The sequence below is a fragment of the Kogia breviceps genome, chromosome 9, assembly GCF_026419965.1.
Source record: "Kogia breviceps isolate mKogBre1 chromosome 9, mKogBre1 haplotype 1, whole genome shotgun sequence".
In the NCBI taxonomy this organism is placed as follows: Eukaryota; Metazoa; Chordata; class Mammalia; order Artiodactyla; family Physeteridae; genus Kogia; species Kogia breviceps.
Genome location: NC_081318.1, coordinates 18149812 through 18165858, shown reverse-complemented (window position 1 = coordinate 18165858; position 16047 = coordinate 18149812). Strand labels below are relative to the sequence as shown.

At 40.5% G+C, this 16047-nt stretch overlaps 1 protein-coding gene across 32 annotated transcripts in view; it reads left to right on the top strand.

Moving 5' to 3' along the window:
- CALD1 (caldesmon 1) overlaps nt 1-16047 on the top strand; it is a 188092-nt gene that overhangs the window by 147034 nt on the left and 25011 nt on the right. For 19 of the 32 annotated variants that reach the window (XM_067042118.1, XM_067042122.1, XM_067042121.1 and 16 more), the window contains 3 exons: nt 1386-1532; nt 5014-5416; nt 12479-12621. In XM_067042118.1, the coding sequence (XP_066898219.1) occupies nt 1386-1532; nt 5014-5416; nt 12479-12621 (693 nt within the window). Of the gene's footprint in view, nt 1-1385; nt 1533-5013; nt 5975-7267; nt 7349-12478; nt 12622-16047 lie in introns of all 32 variants that reach the window. The other 13 variants (XM_067042103.1, XM_067042098.1, XM_067042104.1 and 10 more) reach the window with 2 other exon arrangements.

Sequence of the window (16047 nt, the reverse complement as noted above, 5' to 3'; positions counted from 1 at the left end):
AGTATGAAGTCAGAGTTTCTTAAGTAGCAAAGAACAAACCCACCAACCTTCAGAACTGTTCATCTTGTTTTTGTAAGGTCAAAAGCATTCATAGCATTTGTATTATTGAAGTCAAAAGATAGGTAAAGTACTGGATCCGAAAATACCGAGTTTGTAAATCTAACATGAGCAAACCATCATCAGTCATATTAGGTTCGTTTCGTAGGTATAAATTATGTGATTCTGCTGTTTTGTTTTCTTTCATTTGTAAATTATTTTAGCTTAGTCATTATTGATAAGTATGAAACGTTTACATACCTGGATTTCTATTTGTAGATATGTAACACTGTGAAAAAGCATGTTAACTCTCCAAGGTGAAAAGCAGTCCGCTGCACAATGCAGCTCCATTGCATCCCATGTATCCATCAGGCGAGCTTGTCCCTGGGCCAGCCAGCACTGCCATGCCTTCTCGGCACTCTGTATGTCAGTACGCAGTCCTCCTTCCAAAACAGCCAGGTTGACCACGCAGGCTATCTCCTCATGAGTCTGAGCATCTGGAGTTCCCCGGCTCCGATTCTTTACGTGGGAATAAATATTAGGGGAAACGTATCTAACTAGTGATATTGATTGTATAATTCCCCTACATAGTTCTTTGCTTCCGATGAACTAGGAAAGCATGTGAAACCCTCTGCACCTCTTCTACTTGCCTTAGCCCTTAGGTTTCTATCTAAATACACACCTGTGGGCTCCCAAGATGTGCCCAGCATGCGGGTAGTAGTTTTAGAACAAAAGAGGCGACCTTAGAGGGTCCTGCACTGACTGTGAAGCCCCCTATCAGTTGTCAATAACACTTTTCTTCAGTGAAAGTGAACAAAAAGGAAAAAATTAAATCCAAGCAAAGAGGATATCCTGCTCTGGATTTTAGTTAGCTCTTTGGCTTATTAATGCCAAAGCCCTGGTTTGGTAACATAACTTGATTCTTTTCTGACCTTTGTGACAACATATCCACAAATAATTCATACAACATGCTGAATCTTTTCAATAAGTGTTTTCGGTACTTTCAGTTCAGTTCTTTGGATATCTGCTTCTAAATCTCAACATGCTAATCATCAGCTGAGTAAAGAAATCTAAATATGCTAACCCACAGTCTCCAAAGGCAGTTGCTTTTGTGTAAACTTCTTAGTTTCAGCTGTTATTTGGTCATTGTAGATTATCCTCTGTAGCTATTGGACTAATGCTTTTCAGATACTTAAAAGTTTAAAAACTAGTCAGATCAGGTCTCTAAACTTAAGGAACAGAACCACCCTTTTAGATAAGTAGTCAAGTTCAGTGTCGATCCTTCCAAGAAGCTGGTGAAGACGGTGGACAGTTGGCAAGCTCAAGAAGTTGTCTTTGTGATGTTACAGAATCGCCTACCAGCGGAACGACGATGATGAGGAAGAGGCCGCCCGGGAACGGCGCCGCCGTGCCCGGCAGGAAAGGCTGCGGCAGAAGCAAGAGGAAGAATCCTTGGGACAGGTGACTGACCCAGTGGAGGTCAATACCCAGAACAGGTACTGTCCTCTTCCGAAGGGAGAATTTTTCCCGTTGCTTCTTGGCCTGTCTGATGAAAGGAATGTGTTGGGCAAAGCATCCCCTTCTCAGCCCAGTTCAACTCTTTCCGTCTTTCTAGCTTGTTTAATTCATCTGTGGACATTTTAGGCAACTAACCAGGTTGCACAGTCAATCTGACTTAGACATTAGGACACCAGTGCTCCTTTCTCCCCACCCCCCGCATCCCATCCCCTAAACACACCCCAGTTGAAGGATTTTATTTTCTTTTGTAATCTAGTAAATTTTTTATTTACTAAAAATCGTGGGTTATATGCTTAAATAAGGAAAACTACTTACCTTCATTCTTTAGGGTATTGTTATCTGTTATCTGTTATCTGTTAACTGAAGATATATTAGTTTAATAGTCCTCTGTACCTACCAGTAGCAGATAACACTTGAATTTTAGGAGTAGGCACGAATTGCAAATGTCTTATTTTTCCTGATGTACACCCTAAACCAGTAGTCTTTGATCTCTGCAATATTCAACAAGGTGCAGAATCCTGTTTAATTTAATGTAATTATTCAAACAAGCTTATGAGTTTAGTACTATATTTTTTCCTATACCAGTCCTGGTAGAAATCAGGAAAGTCGAGAATACTTAATAAGTTCAACTTTTTCAAAAGGGGCTTTTACAAGTTCACACATACAAGGTCACACAGTGCATTACGCTAATAGTTAGTATACATCATTTATGTGACCCAAGGTATAGAAAAGATGGGGAAGGGGAATGGAGAAAAATATAATTTTATTTTTAAATTGTGGGCTGGTTAAATATAATGAAATCACCATGTAAGATCTTTTGTGTGGCTTTGGTTTTAGATTCTTTCATTTTGTGTGTGTTGGGAGGGCACTGTATTTGATAATCCCCTTCATTCAATCTGTGTAGAAAATTCTGAAAGGAAAGAGTTCTGGCCTCTTTAATGTGAGTTTGAGTGGGTACACAGAGGGTTTCTGAAGGCAGTAGCGAATGTGCTGGCAGGCAGGATGATTCAATCAGGAAGCTTCTTGGTTAGGTGGAAAAACAGACTTTGTCCCTCGGTACGTAGCTCCTGATTAGGGAGGGAGTATAGCAAAGAGGTTCTCCGGGGTTCACTACCTGGCTTTGGATCCCAGCTTGACCCTTTCTTCACTAACTGTATTTCTTCAGTCCAATGGAAGTAAAAATCATACCTTTCTTTTAGGAATGTTGTTAAATTTAAGTGAGACGATAATACCTGTAAAATGCACAGTGCCTGCACGTAGTAATGTTGACCGTTGTTAGGAAGATGGTAGCAGAGGCTTACAGACCAGTGCTGCATTGTCTTCACTGCCTTTTCTATTTCTGAGTTGAAGGGGATGGGAAAGAAAGAGTTTAAAAACGACATTTTAAGGCCTTTTGTGAATCTGGTTATTAGTGAGCAATCAACAATGCCTTAAAAAATTACTAGTGCCTATAGTTTTCTAGTTTTTAAAATCTTGCTTCTACTTGTGTTTCTCTTCTTTTTTCACATTGTACTATTATTAGTTATTTCATGCATTGATTGAGTACAAAATTCCTTTTTTTTAGTAGCGCATATTCAGATCTGATAACTTGTGATTTACCTCTGACAAACTAATTAGCCACAAGAAGAATAAGTATTCTTCTTGGGGCTAAACAACTGACTGGTGCTCAACTTCTCCTGTTGATTGCTGTCCTGACTTATAAATAGCAAAGAAAGGCTCAGTAGAGTCTGTTGTTTCTTAACTCAAGAGTTCTTTAAGCCAGCTAGCATTGTGGAATTTGGGGTACCTCTTAAAAATTATTTGAATTCACTTGATCCAAATGCCTTAGGTATATAGATTTTCCCCCTTAAATTCTGAACTGTTTGCATTTTCAGAGAAATTTAATCCTTATGTGTCTAATTCATGGAGACGGTGTCTTACAGCAACAGCCGAGGCCAAGAAAGTTTAGAATCTAGCCTTTAGTCTGCCATTTCTTGTTGTTAAATGTGAAATATGTTTTTCCAAAATTAAGTGAACTTGAACTTCAAAAGGGCCAAGGTTGGTATGAGCCATGAAATTTGATGGAGTTTCTAAACATTGCAAGACATATTCTTCCAACTCTAGTCACAGTCCTAGTATCACATGACTGGTTGTTTCCTTCAGTGCAGACCAGCACCCCTGGCATGGGCAGTGTCCAGCATCCTGCAATAGTGAGCACAGTGGTGGACATGCTACAGTTTGGTTTTTAGAGATTTTTTTCTTTTTCTATAAGCATCAAATTTACCTGTCCTTTGTCTACTGCAGAAAAGAAGGGCAAGAGACCCTTTATTCATGGAAATCTTGACAAAGAATGGAGATGGTATATTTATTAGTTAGGGCAACGTGAGCTGCTTTAACAATGAGTCCCCAAATTTTAGTAGCTTGATGCAGTAACACATACTAGTCCAGTGTGGGTATTTCTGACTGGTAGAACTGGTTCCCTATCTTCTCTCCTCCTGTGACTCTGTCAACTTCAGGGGCTTTGGAGTCCTCTGATCTAGCCAGTAGACAGAGATAGAAAGGGAAGAGAATGGAGCTCTGCTTCTTACTCGTCCTGGTCTGGACATCTCACTTCTGCTCACATTTCATTGGAATTATTGGTCATGGGGCCCCACCTAGGTGTGAGGAAGAGGGGAGGGTGGGAAATATAATCCTTGACAGGCAATCACTTCCCTGTGACTAAGGAAAGAGGAGCATAAATTGTGGTGGACAGTTAGATGTCTCCACCATGGGGGGGGGTCACTGGCCTGAGTATAGCATCTCCGCACTATAACATACACTCCCATCCTCTCAAAGTGCTTAGTGTTCCAGCAATCCACATCAGGAATTCCGGATGACTTGGCAACATGTGGAACACTACATGATACAAGAGGAATTCGTTTGTTCAGTTTGGTTCTTGTCTTAGTCTGAGTTCCCTGAAAGTCAGATTCTGAAACAAAGATTTGAGCACAGTTTACTTGTAACATTATCCCAGGAAAAAGTGGTAGCAGTGTGGGGAGGTGAGACAGAGAAGGGAAGGCAACCAAATAAAGGTTTCATTACCAAGCAGATTACCGCTGTGGGTATCAGGAGCTTAATTCCACCGGGGAACTCTAAGATCCACTGCGGTATAGGCACCTCAGCGCTCTCTGATTCCAAAGGTGAGGGGAGCTGAGGTATTTACACATTAATGCTCATCAATTGTTGCTTGAGGCAAAATGCCCAGGTGGCATTAATACTCAGAGCACTTCTAGTACACAGAATAGATTCCCCATGGCCAGACAAAGACCTTGGGCAAAGATTTGCATATGCTGCCAGTTGAAAGCCAGGCAGGAATGTACTAATATGGGGTTATATATGGGGAGATGTATATATCTGCTACAGTTCCCATGTAGCACAGCACGTGAGTCCAGCTGACCGATTAATCAGCAAGCTGTCCTTGCTGTTGTTTCTGTTGTCCAGTGTGCCCGACGAGGAGGTCAAGACGACCACCACAGACATTCAGGTGGAGGCCGACGATGAGGCTGCACTCCTGGAGCGCCTGGCCCGGCGGGAGGAAAGACGCCAGAAACGCCTTCAGGAAGCACTGGAGCGCCAGAAGGATTCTGACCCAACAATAGCAGATGCAAGTTTGTTGCTACCCAGCAGAAGAATGCAAAACAACACAACAGAAAATGAAATGGCAGAGAAGGAAGAAAAAAGCGAAAGTCGCCGAGAAAGATACGAGATAGAGGAAACAGAAACAGTCACCAAGTCCCACCGGAAGAATGACTGGATGGATGCTGAAGAGAAAAAGGAAGAAGAAAAAGAAAAGGAGGAAGAGGAAGAAGAGAAGCCAAAGCAAGGGAGCACCGAAGAAAATCAGGTAGAGGTGGTGGCAGAAGAGAAAGCAGCAGAAACCCAGGAGGAAACAGTAATGTCATTGAAAAATGGGCAAATTGGTACAGATGAGCCTAAGACAGAAGAGGAGAGGGAAAAAGGCTCAGATGAGGTTCCCCATAATGAAAAGATGGAACAGGAAGCAAGGGAAAGAGCCGAGGCAGAAAGGGCCAGGTTGGAAGCAGAAGAAAGAGAGAGAATTAAAGCTGAGCGAGAACAACAGATAGCAGAGGAGAAAGCAAGAAAGGAAGCAGAAGAAAAAGCAGCTGCACAAGAGAGAGAAAGATGGGAGGCAAAAGAGAGGGAAAGGATTAAGGAGGAGGAGAGAAGGGCAGCAGAGGAGAGGCAGAGGGCAAAGGCAGAGGAAGAAGAGAGAGCTAAGATAGAAGAGCAAAAACGTAAGAAGCAGCTAGAAGAGAAAAAAAGGGAAATGCAAGAGAAAAAGATAAAAGGGGAAAAGGTAGAGGAGAAAACAGAAGGGAAGTGGGTCAATGAAAAGAAAGTACAAGAAGATAAACTTCAGACAGCTGTCCAAAAGAAACAGGTACAGTAAACATTTTGCACCAAATGTGTGATGCCTGCAACTTACGAGAAATGTAATACACATCAAATTTGGGACTGAGCCCACATTCCTACAGCCCCACGTGCTTGATCATTTGGCAAGCTGCTCATTTTTTTAGGTCATAGCAACGTGCAAGCATAAAGCAATCAATTGATAGCTAACTATTCCACCAACCAAATTTACTGGTACAACCAGAGAGAAGTGAATTGCTCTGTGCTTGGTTGCTATGAATACCAGAAAACATGAACTAACCCAAAGATGACAAATGTGGTGGTGCCGCCTTGACTTATGATTCTGCACTGCATCTAAACTCATTCCCTTTAACAACTTATCTCTATCCACAGGTCTACATGAGGCCGGGGGACCGTAACTCCTCACTTTCTCTGCGTGTTTGGCATTTAATAAAATATGCTAAAAGTTGGGGTGGGAAACTGACGTGATGAATCATGGTCAGAAATATCATCTTCAGGAGGCAAAATAACCCCCTTGGAATTAACTGGTAATAAGGGAGGGAAAGGAGCCGGTTTGGACCTTTTATAAAAAAAAGTGTCAAAACCCTGATTTGCCATCATGTAGACCTGAGCTTAATGTAAACTTGCAGAAAGCCATTCGTCTGGGGTAGCAGCAACTTAAAACTGACTGGCAATTAAGAGCACACATTTTGCGTCTTTTACCGTCTGGGTGACACAAATTTACGTAGCACAAGGAAGGGTGGAAATAGGGGGTGGGGGAATATTTGTAAGCTAAGAAATATTTTTTCGTCTGTCTGCAAGGCTGCATTAAGAGCACTATACCTAACCACCACCACCGTACCACCACCATCTACCCCGCAAAAAAAAAAAAAAAAAAAAAAGAAAAAAGAAATGCTTGTGTATCCTCCTTTCCAGAGAGAACTCTCTGTCGCTAAGTCTGCATTGCGCTGAAGTTGTCTTTCACTCCTGCTTCTTACAAGGGGCTCATAAACACAGCTTCCATTGAGATCAGGAACAAGATGCACCAGACCACACACAAGATTTGTCAACACGTACTAGATGCACCACATCACGCTAGATTTCAGTGAGCACGATGGCAGGCTCGTGAGAAAAGATTTGGGTGGGAGGAAACCATCCCACGTTGCTGTTTAGAACCACTGGCACGGGGAGAATGTGAGCATTGGACGGCCAAAGAGAAGTCACTTCACGCCACATGCAGAGTGACCTAAGCACCCTCTCACTCTTGTAAGCTAGCAAGGGCTTCTTTTAAATGAGTGACCTTACCGTTCTTGAAAATCAAAAGGAAGAAGAAAGGGGGGCTAAAATGCAAGCTAAAAGAGGAAAGTCCCAAGAAGACAAGCCTACCTTCAAAAAAAAAGAAGAGGTAAATATCATTGAGAAAGAACCTAGTCATAAAGCAACAGAGAGCAGTGTTCCACGACATTTCAGCTCTGATGAAAATTGTAACCTCTAATCCAGTGTTTTTCAAGCCATGACACATGATCCACTGAATGGTGAAATCAACTTAAAGCATCTCAAAATTAGCTAAGTGTGTCAATCTGCATTTTTTAATGAAATAGAATAGAAAATATCAGACGGCCAGTAAGTATTTCACTGTGATATAAATTGTCTTTATTTACTGTGGGTCACAGTCAGAAAGCTTGAAAAACACTCCTCTGATCAATCTTACTCACTTTCTACGAGTGCTATTTTTTTTTTTTCCTTGAGCCATCCTACTTGCGTTTCAATCGTGAAATATTTCCAACTGGCTTTGATTAATGATTTAACTTTTCAAAGGAAAAATACTCTCACACGTCTCAGTAAAAAATTTGATGAACTGAAGATGATATTTGGCTTTCAAAAGAAAAGTTTGGCACAATGTTCTGCATTGCATTTCTGAGGCACACACAGGAGCTGGTGCCAGGGTGTTTGACTGTAGGTAAGTGAACAAGTCAGTGGACCAGAGCTGCAGAGAGAATGTCGTTATGCCCCCGACATAATTAAAATGCTACATCAGAAAGCCTGCCCTTGTTTCAACCATCATGCTTATGTCAGTTCCAAGCAATTCTAAAAACTATGACAGTATTTAACAAGTTCAAAGTACTTAAACATGGTAAAATTAAAGTATCAAAGGTAAAAAGACTTGAATTACTCTGCCTGTGGGACTGAATTGTAGCTATCGAGCTCCAACTCAAATGGACTCTTGCTGCATTTCTCTGCCCATTATGGCATAGAATAAGACACAGAAAAATCCATATTTAGCAACTAGATGAGATTAAACAGGGGGATGGTTATTTTCTTCAACTTTTTTCCCTAAGATTCATGTAAAAAGTAAGAACTCCTAGTTCATGTTATGTTTATTGTGTTTACGGTATGTGTTCCTCCCTGTTTCTAATAGAACTTGTGGTGGCTTAGGAGTGAAAACTGAATGTGAACACTGCCCAATTAAAAGCAGGAGAAAGAGTAAATACTAATAACTAGAAAATTGAATTTGGCTCTAACGAAGCAGCTAAAGAAATTGTTAAACGTGTTGGGAAACGTTGTTCTCATTTTGTAACAGAAGACCACCTACAAATTCATCTCCAAAAAATGAAAATTACCTTGGGACTAACCTCAAACAGATATATCCCACATGGGTTCATCTCTAAAGCTAGTGTTTTGTGGGGAATATCTTTAAGTACTGAAGGAAGAGGGCATGAAATCATAACTCAGTGTTTAAGTTTATGTGGAGGAGGAGAGGCTGAATAACTGAATTCATCCTGATTTAATTCAGTTCACTAAGATGTGATTTGTTTTTAGTGACTAAGGCATTCTGTGTTCATGTATTGTGTCCGTGAGCTAGAAGGGGCTCATTAGCAGTCATCCAATCACCCTTTTGCCTCTTTTCAGATAAGGCCCCGGTTCAATAATGGCCATGGTATGATGATTTCAGACCTGCCTCTTTCCCTGTTTGCCCTCCAGCACATTCCAGTGTCCTAAAACTTGGCCTCTTTTTGACACAAGGACAGATTAGCTCCTCAACCCAAGCTTAAAAAAAAAACCAAAAAATCTGCTATTCCTGTTTTAACATTGCATACATAAATTACTAGTTGAATGACTAGATTTTTCCCCTCTCCAGCTATTTGTGTAGTTGCTTCATGTAGATAACTTTAAATCATATTTTACATGATTTAGCCATTTTAAACGCCCTCCTCCATCCCCACCCCCCATCCCACCTTTTTGTGCCCCCCCCAAAAAAAATGTCTTTCCTTTGAATTCAAGGAGCTACGTAGGATAGGTAAACACAAATGTCAGGTGAGCAACATTTCCAGAAGTCACTCCAATACCTTACAAAAAACCTTCTTTCTCCCACTGCAGTTTAACTCTTTGTGGTGATGGATCGCAGATGACCGGCAACCTTGAAACCTAATTTAGCTTTTTCTCTTCCCCGACTATAAAATGCCTCCTTTTAATTTTTAAAACATTTTTTAATTGAAGTATAGTTGAAGTGCAGTGTTGTGTTAATATCTGCTGTACAGCAAAGTGATTCAGTTATACATATGTATACATTCTTTTTTTGATATTCTTTTCCATTACAGTTTATCATAGGATACTGAATATAGTTCCCTGTGCTATAAAATGCCTCCTTTTAGTTCTTGACCCCAGAGCTCTTTTTTTGTTCTGGCCTCTAATAGAAAAACAGTTTCCAGCAGAGCTATTCATATAATATTGAAACTGATATTCATATCACGTAGGCCAAAGCCTCTCACTAAACATCAGTGCGCATGCAGATCACCTGGGAACCTTGTGAAACACAGACTCTGACTCAGTGGATCTGGGTAGAGCCTCAGCTCCTTGGTGAAATCCATGTTGTCCGTGGACCAGTAGCAAGTAGCAAGGATATCCATGTGGTAGACATTGGACTTGGAAAAGGAATTGAGGCTTCTGAATCTAACAAAAGTATATTCAACTTAGTCTGAAAAACTGTAACTTGCAACAGTTCTTATCACTATCCTGGAATCAAATGATGCAAAGAGACGCAGCACAGAGACTGGCGTCTCAGTCCTTTCGGACTTGCTCACAACCTCCAGAGTGTCTCTCTGGCACAAGGGCATGTCACTGGAATTCCCACCCCACACACATACACCCATGTGTTATCCCACTGAATATCCCAGACACCCATAGTGTTATCCCAATGATCACATATGACCAGAGCCTTTCATATGAGTATGCTGGTACTATCTGTATAGGAAGCACTTTAGCTCCTTCAGGATACGTAACCCCGTAATAATCCATCAGCATAGGTTCTCTTCACGGTAACATTTTGATCTAGAGGCTCTAATGCTTTTCTGAGTGGGCTCAGTATATCCCATTAGCTTAGGTTGAATCTGCTATAGAATCCAACCCACTGTGTTTCTTAAAGTGTTATGGAATTACTTTATTTATTCATTTCCCAGAAAGAAAAAATAATTTGCAGTCAGCATCATTATCATTATTTCATTGGGAATTTTTCTAAGAAAGTCTTCCAAAGAGAATATAAGCATACCATCTACCACAACTTTGCCAATAAAGGCAGAGCTTGAAAAAAAGGGATTTTTCTTCTGTTAGACATGTATTGTTTTACAAATCTATTTTATACACATTTTTGGATGGTAAATTAGATAGTACATTTTGGGAGGTATCTGGGAAATATCTCAGACTCCGAAATAGGAGAAACGAGTTAAAGGGAATTTCTCTTTGTATAGTGCTCCACAAACTATGAGATTTGACTCACAATTTCTTTCATGGGTTCCCTGAAATGGGACCCCCCTCACCCTTAAACGTGTATCCCCAGATACTTCTTAACCAGGAGGTAAACTCCAGTCCGTAGTTTCTGGAACTATACCCAACAGTGGTAGGTCAAAATGAGAGGAGACTTTGCTTGCTCCTGCCTGCCCAATGAATACTGGTTTACCATCCGGCAAGGAGCCTTATTAAAGCTGTCGGACAGACTAGGAGCTTCCTTCTCTTCTCTGTCGCCTCTCAAGACAAATCTGGAGCCAAGAGGGAAATGACAGGATGAAAGATTAGGAAGGGATCGTCTAGTCCACCCAACTCTTTTTATGTACATGGAGCCAGCATTCCAGAAAAGCTAGGTGACTTAAAACAACAGCTAGTTTGTTGACAGCAATAGAACTAAAACTCGGATTCAGAGAGAATGGCAAAATAACAGCCCCCCTCTTCAGCATGTTCAAGGGATGTCCTAGATATATGCCCCTTGGAGAAAGATTAAAGTCTTAACTGATTAGGGCAACATGGTAGTGAATAGTCCATCCATAGTAATTTAATCAAATAATACTCAACAAAGGCAATCAGGCAAAGGACTACTGAAGGTTCATCAGTAAAGAGCAAAAAAATGTCCTCTGCTTAGTAAAACATGCACCTTGGCGGGGGTTAGGTATCTGAAGTATAACAGCTGCAAAGAGGTGAGTGATGAGGTAAGGGGAGACCATCCTGGGCAGTCCCTGAAGCCCCGAGTTCTTACACCCACACCCTCCTCCTTAGGTTTCTTTATAATGTTAGTGCTTTGTCACTGTTTGTCTTGAAATGAGAAATAATGAGCCTCACCTGTTTTCACACTCATTTTTTTAAGAATGGGTGAGATGATAAAGTAATTTGAACTCCTTTACCCCCAAAAAAGCTATGTAAATTCAGTATACTTTGAAATAATCTGTCTCACTTACTGTGAGGAACTTGTAACACAAAACCCACACAAAAAAACTAAAGCTAACACCTGCTCTCCATGTATCACCTTCCTCTGTCTTCCACAACAATCATAAAGCCACTTCCAGAGACTAAATTATTACCTTCAATGGAAGTCAAAGTCAAGCCTGGAATTTTTCCTGTTCCATTCTAGCTTTAATGGTTGAGATGGCTACAAACATGGCCCCACAGGTCTCTGAGTCATCCCGCTAAAGGTAGGGTTATTATGTCTTCTTTCCCGGGGAGCCTAGTTATTCATTTGATTAAAACACTAGGGCGGTCTTCCTCTGACATCTGTCAAAATTGGCTTGACAGATCTGGCTCAGTAGGTTTCTTATTCCCTCCTCAACACATCTGTGTCCTTCTCAAAGAAGTGCCCTTCATCCAAGAAGAAATCTGTCCAAGCAACCTGGCCGTTCTCCCATCAAGGCCAGACTAATACTTGCTCCTCCCAGTGGGAACTGAAAACCACCACTCTTACGTGGAGTTCCCAGAACACCGTAGTTTCTAAATGGTAACACCTCCACTGTTGAAAAATAAAACCTCAGTGAAATAAGGGATGATCTTGACCTCCTAAAATTGTGGTCAAGGTCTTGGCTCAGAGGCTAGAGGACCAGCTTATGCTCTAAGAATTTCCTCTGATTCCAGCTCTACCACATCATTCTCCGGTAGTTTGTTTTACTTCTGAGTTTTCTGGCTTCCTAACGATGTTGAGTCTTATTTGGTGATACCAACCAAAACCTAATTAAGATTATTATCATTATGTTTCTTCCTGATATGTACCATTGGTTAGATCAAAGATGAGAAGACTAAAAAGGACAAAGAAAGCAAAGAAGTTAAGAGCTTCTTGGATGGAAAGAAGGGATTTACAGAAATGAAGTCACAGAATGGAGAATTCATGACCCACAAACTTAAACACACTGAGAATACTTTCAGGTAAGAAGTTGTGGCTAGTTAACAGTGACTGTGTTCATACGTGAAAAAATAATAATAATAATCAGTCTCCCTACCCTGTGCTTCCAGACAGAAATGTGCTAACAGGCAACATACCTTTGTTGTGAGGTCATTGGCCATTGTCTTACAGATACTCAGTCAGCAGGTCTGGCTATCAGTCACTAACAGGGGACCAGCAAGCATTGCTCAGACAAGGTTTGATCTGCTTTTCCCATTATTTGGCAAGGCAGATCATGCTTGGCATCCATGTTTTTGTTCGCTGATCTAATATGTTCATGTAAGATCAGTTTATTAGAAAACATTATGACTGGCGTTGTCATTGACTCATTCTCTGTATGGTCCAGCCAACTTCATGAGAGACGCTTCTCAGTACCATTTTAAAGAATGTATTGTCTAAAGGTTGTAAATAAATTGCTGCATAAAACTTAGATTTCCCTGTGGCCAAATACTTTGGAAACATTGGGTTAAACTAAATGAGTCAGATCTCTTTACCACTTTGAGAGCTCTTGATATTAATTTGCCTTGGGATTCTCTAAGAGGGAGGAAGAGGGCATGCAACTAATGCTTCAGTTTGGAAAACCCTCTTGCAGAGCTTCAGCTTCCCCCTCCTTATCCCCTCCCCTATTATGGCGATTGATTTTAGGACAGATAAACAAGTATATGCAGGCAAATCCTCACTTCTAGGTACGTTGACTATGGAGAGCCCCCTATTAGCTTTGTAGAAGGACTCAAGTTGCAGAAGCCTGCCATGGACACCTGGCTACCTAACTCTCTGTGCCCCATTCCTACACACACACTCCCTCCAACCGCTAGTGCCAAATTCCAATCTCTGTTATGTCACTGGCTGCTGTGCCAGGTGTTCTGGAAAAGTCTTGGGTCCCTGTAACATGGATTCCCATGGGGTTGTTCTTTGGCAGCCACCTTGCCTGTAGACCCTGTTTGTCGGAACACTTCAAAGAAGAAAGTTCCAAGTAGGTATTGTATAGAAGTCAGACCGCTCCTTACACCAAAGCATGTGTAATATCCAGAAGCAAAGGGAACTACTAAGGATGGACATTTCCAGCCGCTCTAAGATGTTATGTAAATATAGTTGTTCCCAAACAATTTTTCTACACAAAAATTTGAGCAGAAACCTAGTCACAATTATCCAAAAGAGAGCCAAAAGCACATGGAAGAAAAGGTGTGTATTCAAAGACTAAATAAAGTATGAAGAAGTGAGAAGGGTAGAACCTATAGATGTTACTTGGGATTGGCAAGAAAGTAGATGTAAAAATGAAGTTTATTAGGAATTCATAGAAAATCTAGAAATCAAGTTTGATTCAGGCTGATAAGCTGAGTGCAGAGCTTGCTGAAGTGCCAGTAGTTTAATGTGTTAAAGCCCTAGAACAGTGTCAGGTTCATAAAAAGTGTTCAAAGAATATTACCTAATAATATGATTGTTTAATTACTTGATAGTTTAAAACATGTGTTGTAGATAAGAGTACAATTTTGTTAAGAGAAATAACATTTAAAAAAATGTGTCACTAGAAAGAAGTTTGGTTAACAATTGGCAAACTTGTCAACCAGCTTCAGTCAAAGCTCAAATTAATAATTAACATGCCCATTGTTTGAAAGTCCAGATAACTGGGTAACTCAAAGAGAGAAGTCACAAGGGATGTCAACAGATTAAGCAGTGAGAACCCCGTAAATGGGACTCTTGCTTTAATTTTTCTATGTCTGGGCAGAAAAAAAATGAAAGAAGCTGCCACCATATTGTTAGTTTTTGTTTAGCTGCCAACATACCTTAGTTTTAGTTTCAGTTAGAAGCTGATGCCGATAGAAGCAGAGACGCCTCACCTTACAACTCCTCCACATGGTTGTAAGGTGAGGAGCCAGGGAGGGAGTAAGGGCCTCTATTTACCTTAGCTTAGTGCCTAATAGTCTAACTGAAAACAAGCTGTGTTCATGGTGAAAGGTCTGCTGTTCATCTCAACTTTCACCTAGTGAAGCCAAGGATAGAGGAAAGAACCTTCTGGAAGAAATTTCCATATTGGTGCTACCCTAATGCTGAGGGCATGCCTGCATATCTGAGCAGAGGTGATGTGGACAGAACTCTTGTTCCTGTTTTGAGCATAGCTCCTTTTGTTTGATTTAATTACTGTTCCCTTTGATAGACCCGTTTTCTTATAGCTAAATTGTTTTCTCTAAAATGTGACATGAAAATCTCAATTCAAGGAGCAAGTTAAGTACCCATCACCCAAGGAAACCACCAGTAACATGTTTTCCAGATGCTCTCTATGTATATACATTCAAAACACACACACACACACACACACACACACACACACACATATAGTATGTATATGTGTAATATAATTATAAATCTCTATTTTAAAGTGATTCTTGCTTTGTGCATAGCAATGTGTCTTAGCTAGCCTTCTATACCAGTGAATATAAGCCTACAGTTAATGTTAGAGTGTCCCACTGGGTGGATGGGTCATGATTTATTTAACTAGTCCCCAGTGATGGGCATTTGAATGCCCAGTATAAAGACTGAGTGACACCTAGTGGAATCCAGAGAAGTTTCTCTAGGCATGTGTTAGCCAGTCCTACCAAACACTAACACGATGAACACAAAGAGAGAGCAAACTCATCTCTGAAGATGGAGAGACTTTAACTGAAAGGGGAGAGTCCCTCTCTGGAGTCACAGGCCTATGGGCCTTTAAGACTGAAAAAGCAATACCAAGTTTTAAGGGACGCTCTAACCTTGAATGAGTTAAAAATAAAAGTTCATCTTTAACCATCAAGAACCTAGCACAATATTTTTTAACTTTTTAACCTCAACTTCTAGTAAGAAATTTTACATCATAACCCATTACACATCTACATATATATTTATAACTGAAACAAGCACATCAAGAAATGGGCTTTTCCCTTGTTCCATGCAATGCCCTCTGGGGTTTTCTAGTTCATTTTTTAAACGCTAATTACAGTCCACTAAATAGATTTTCCAACCTGCAGCTTGAAAAGCATAGTCCTAAAGGACATAGTTTATTCAGAGCTACCTCGTTATTTTAAAAGCCTGAGAGGTACACATTTGATCAATATCGGTAACTGTGTAATCTTGAACTCATTTTCTGTTTTATTCTTCTTGCTTCATAGCTAGAAACACTGTGCCATTCTCTACATGGAATAAATGATACTAGACCATAGTAATTCATCTGTTACAAAAGTGTCAGAAATGGGCTACCTATGTTCAGATACAGTTCAGAATGCCCTCACTACTTGTTAATGAGTATTTAAACAAGATTTCTTCTTTTTGTGGCCGAATGATATTCCATTGTATGTATTTTTACCACGTTTTCTTTATACATTCATCCATCAGTGGAGACTTGGGTTGTTTCCATACCTTGGCTACTGTCAATTATG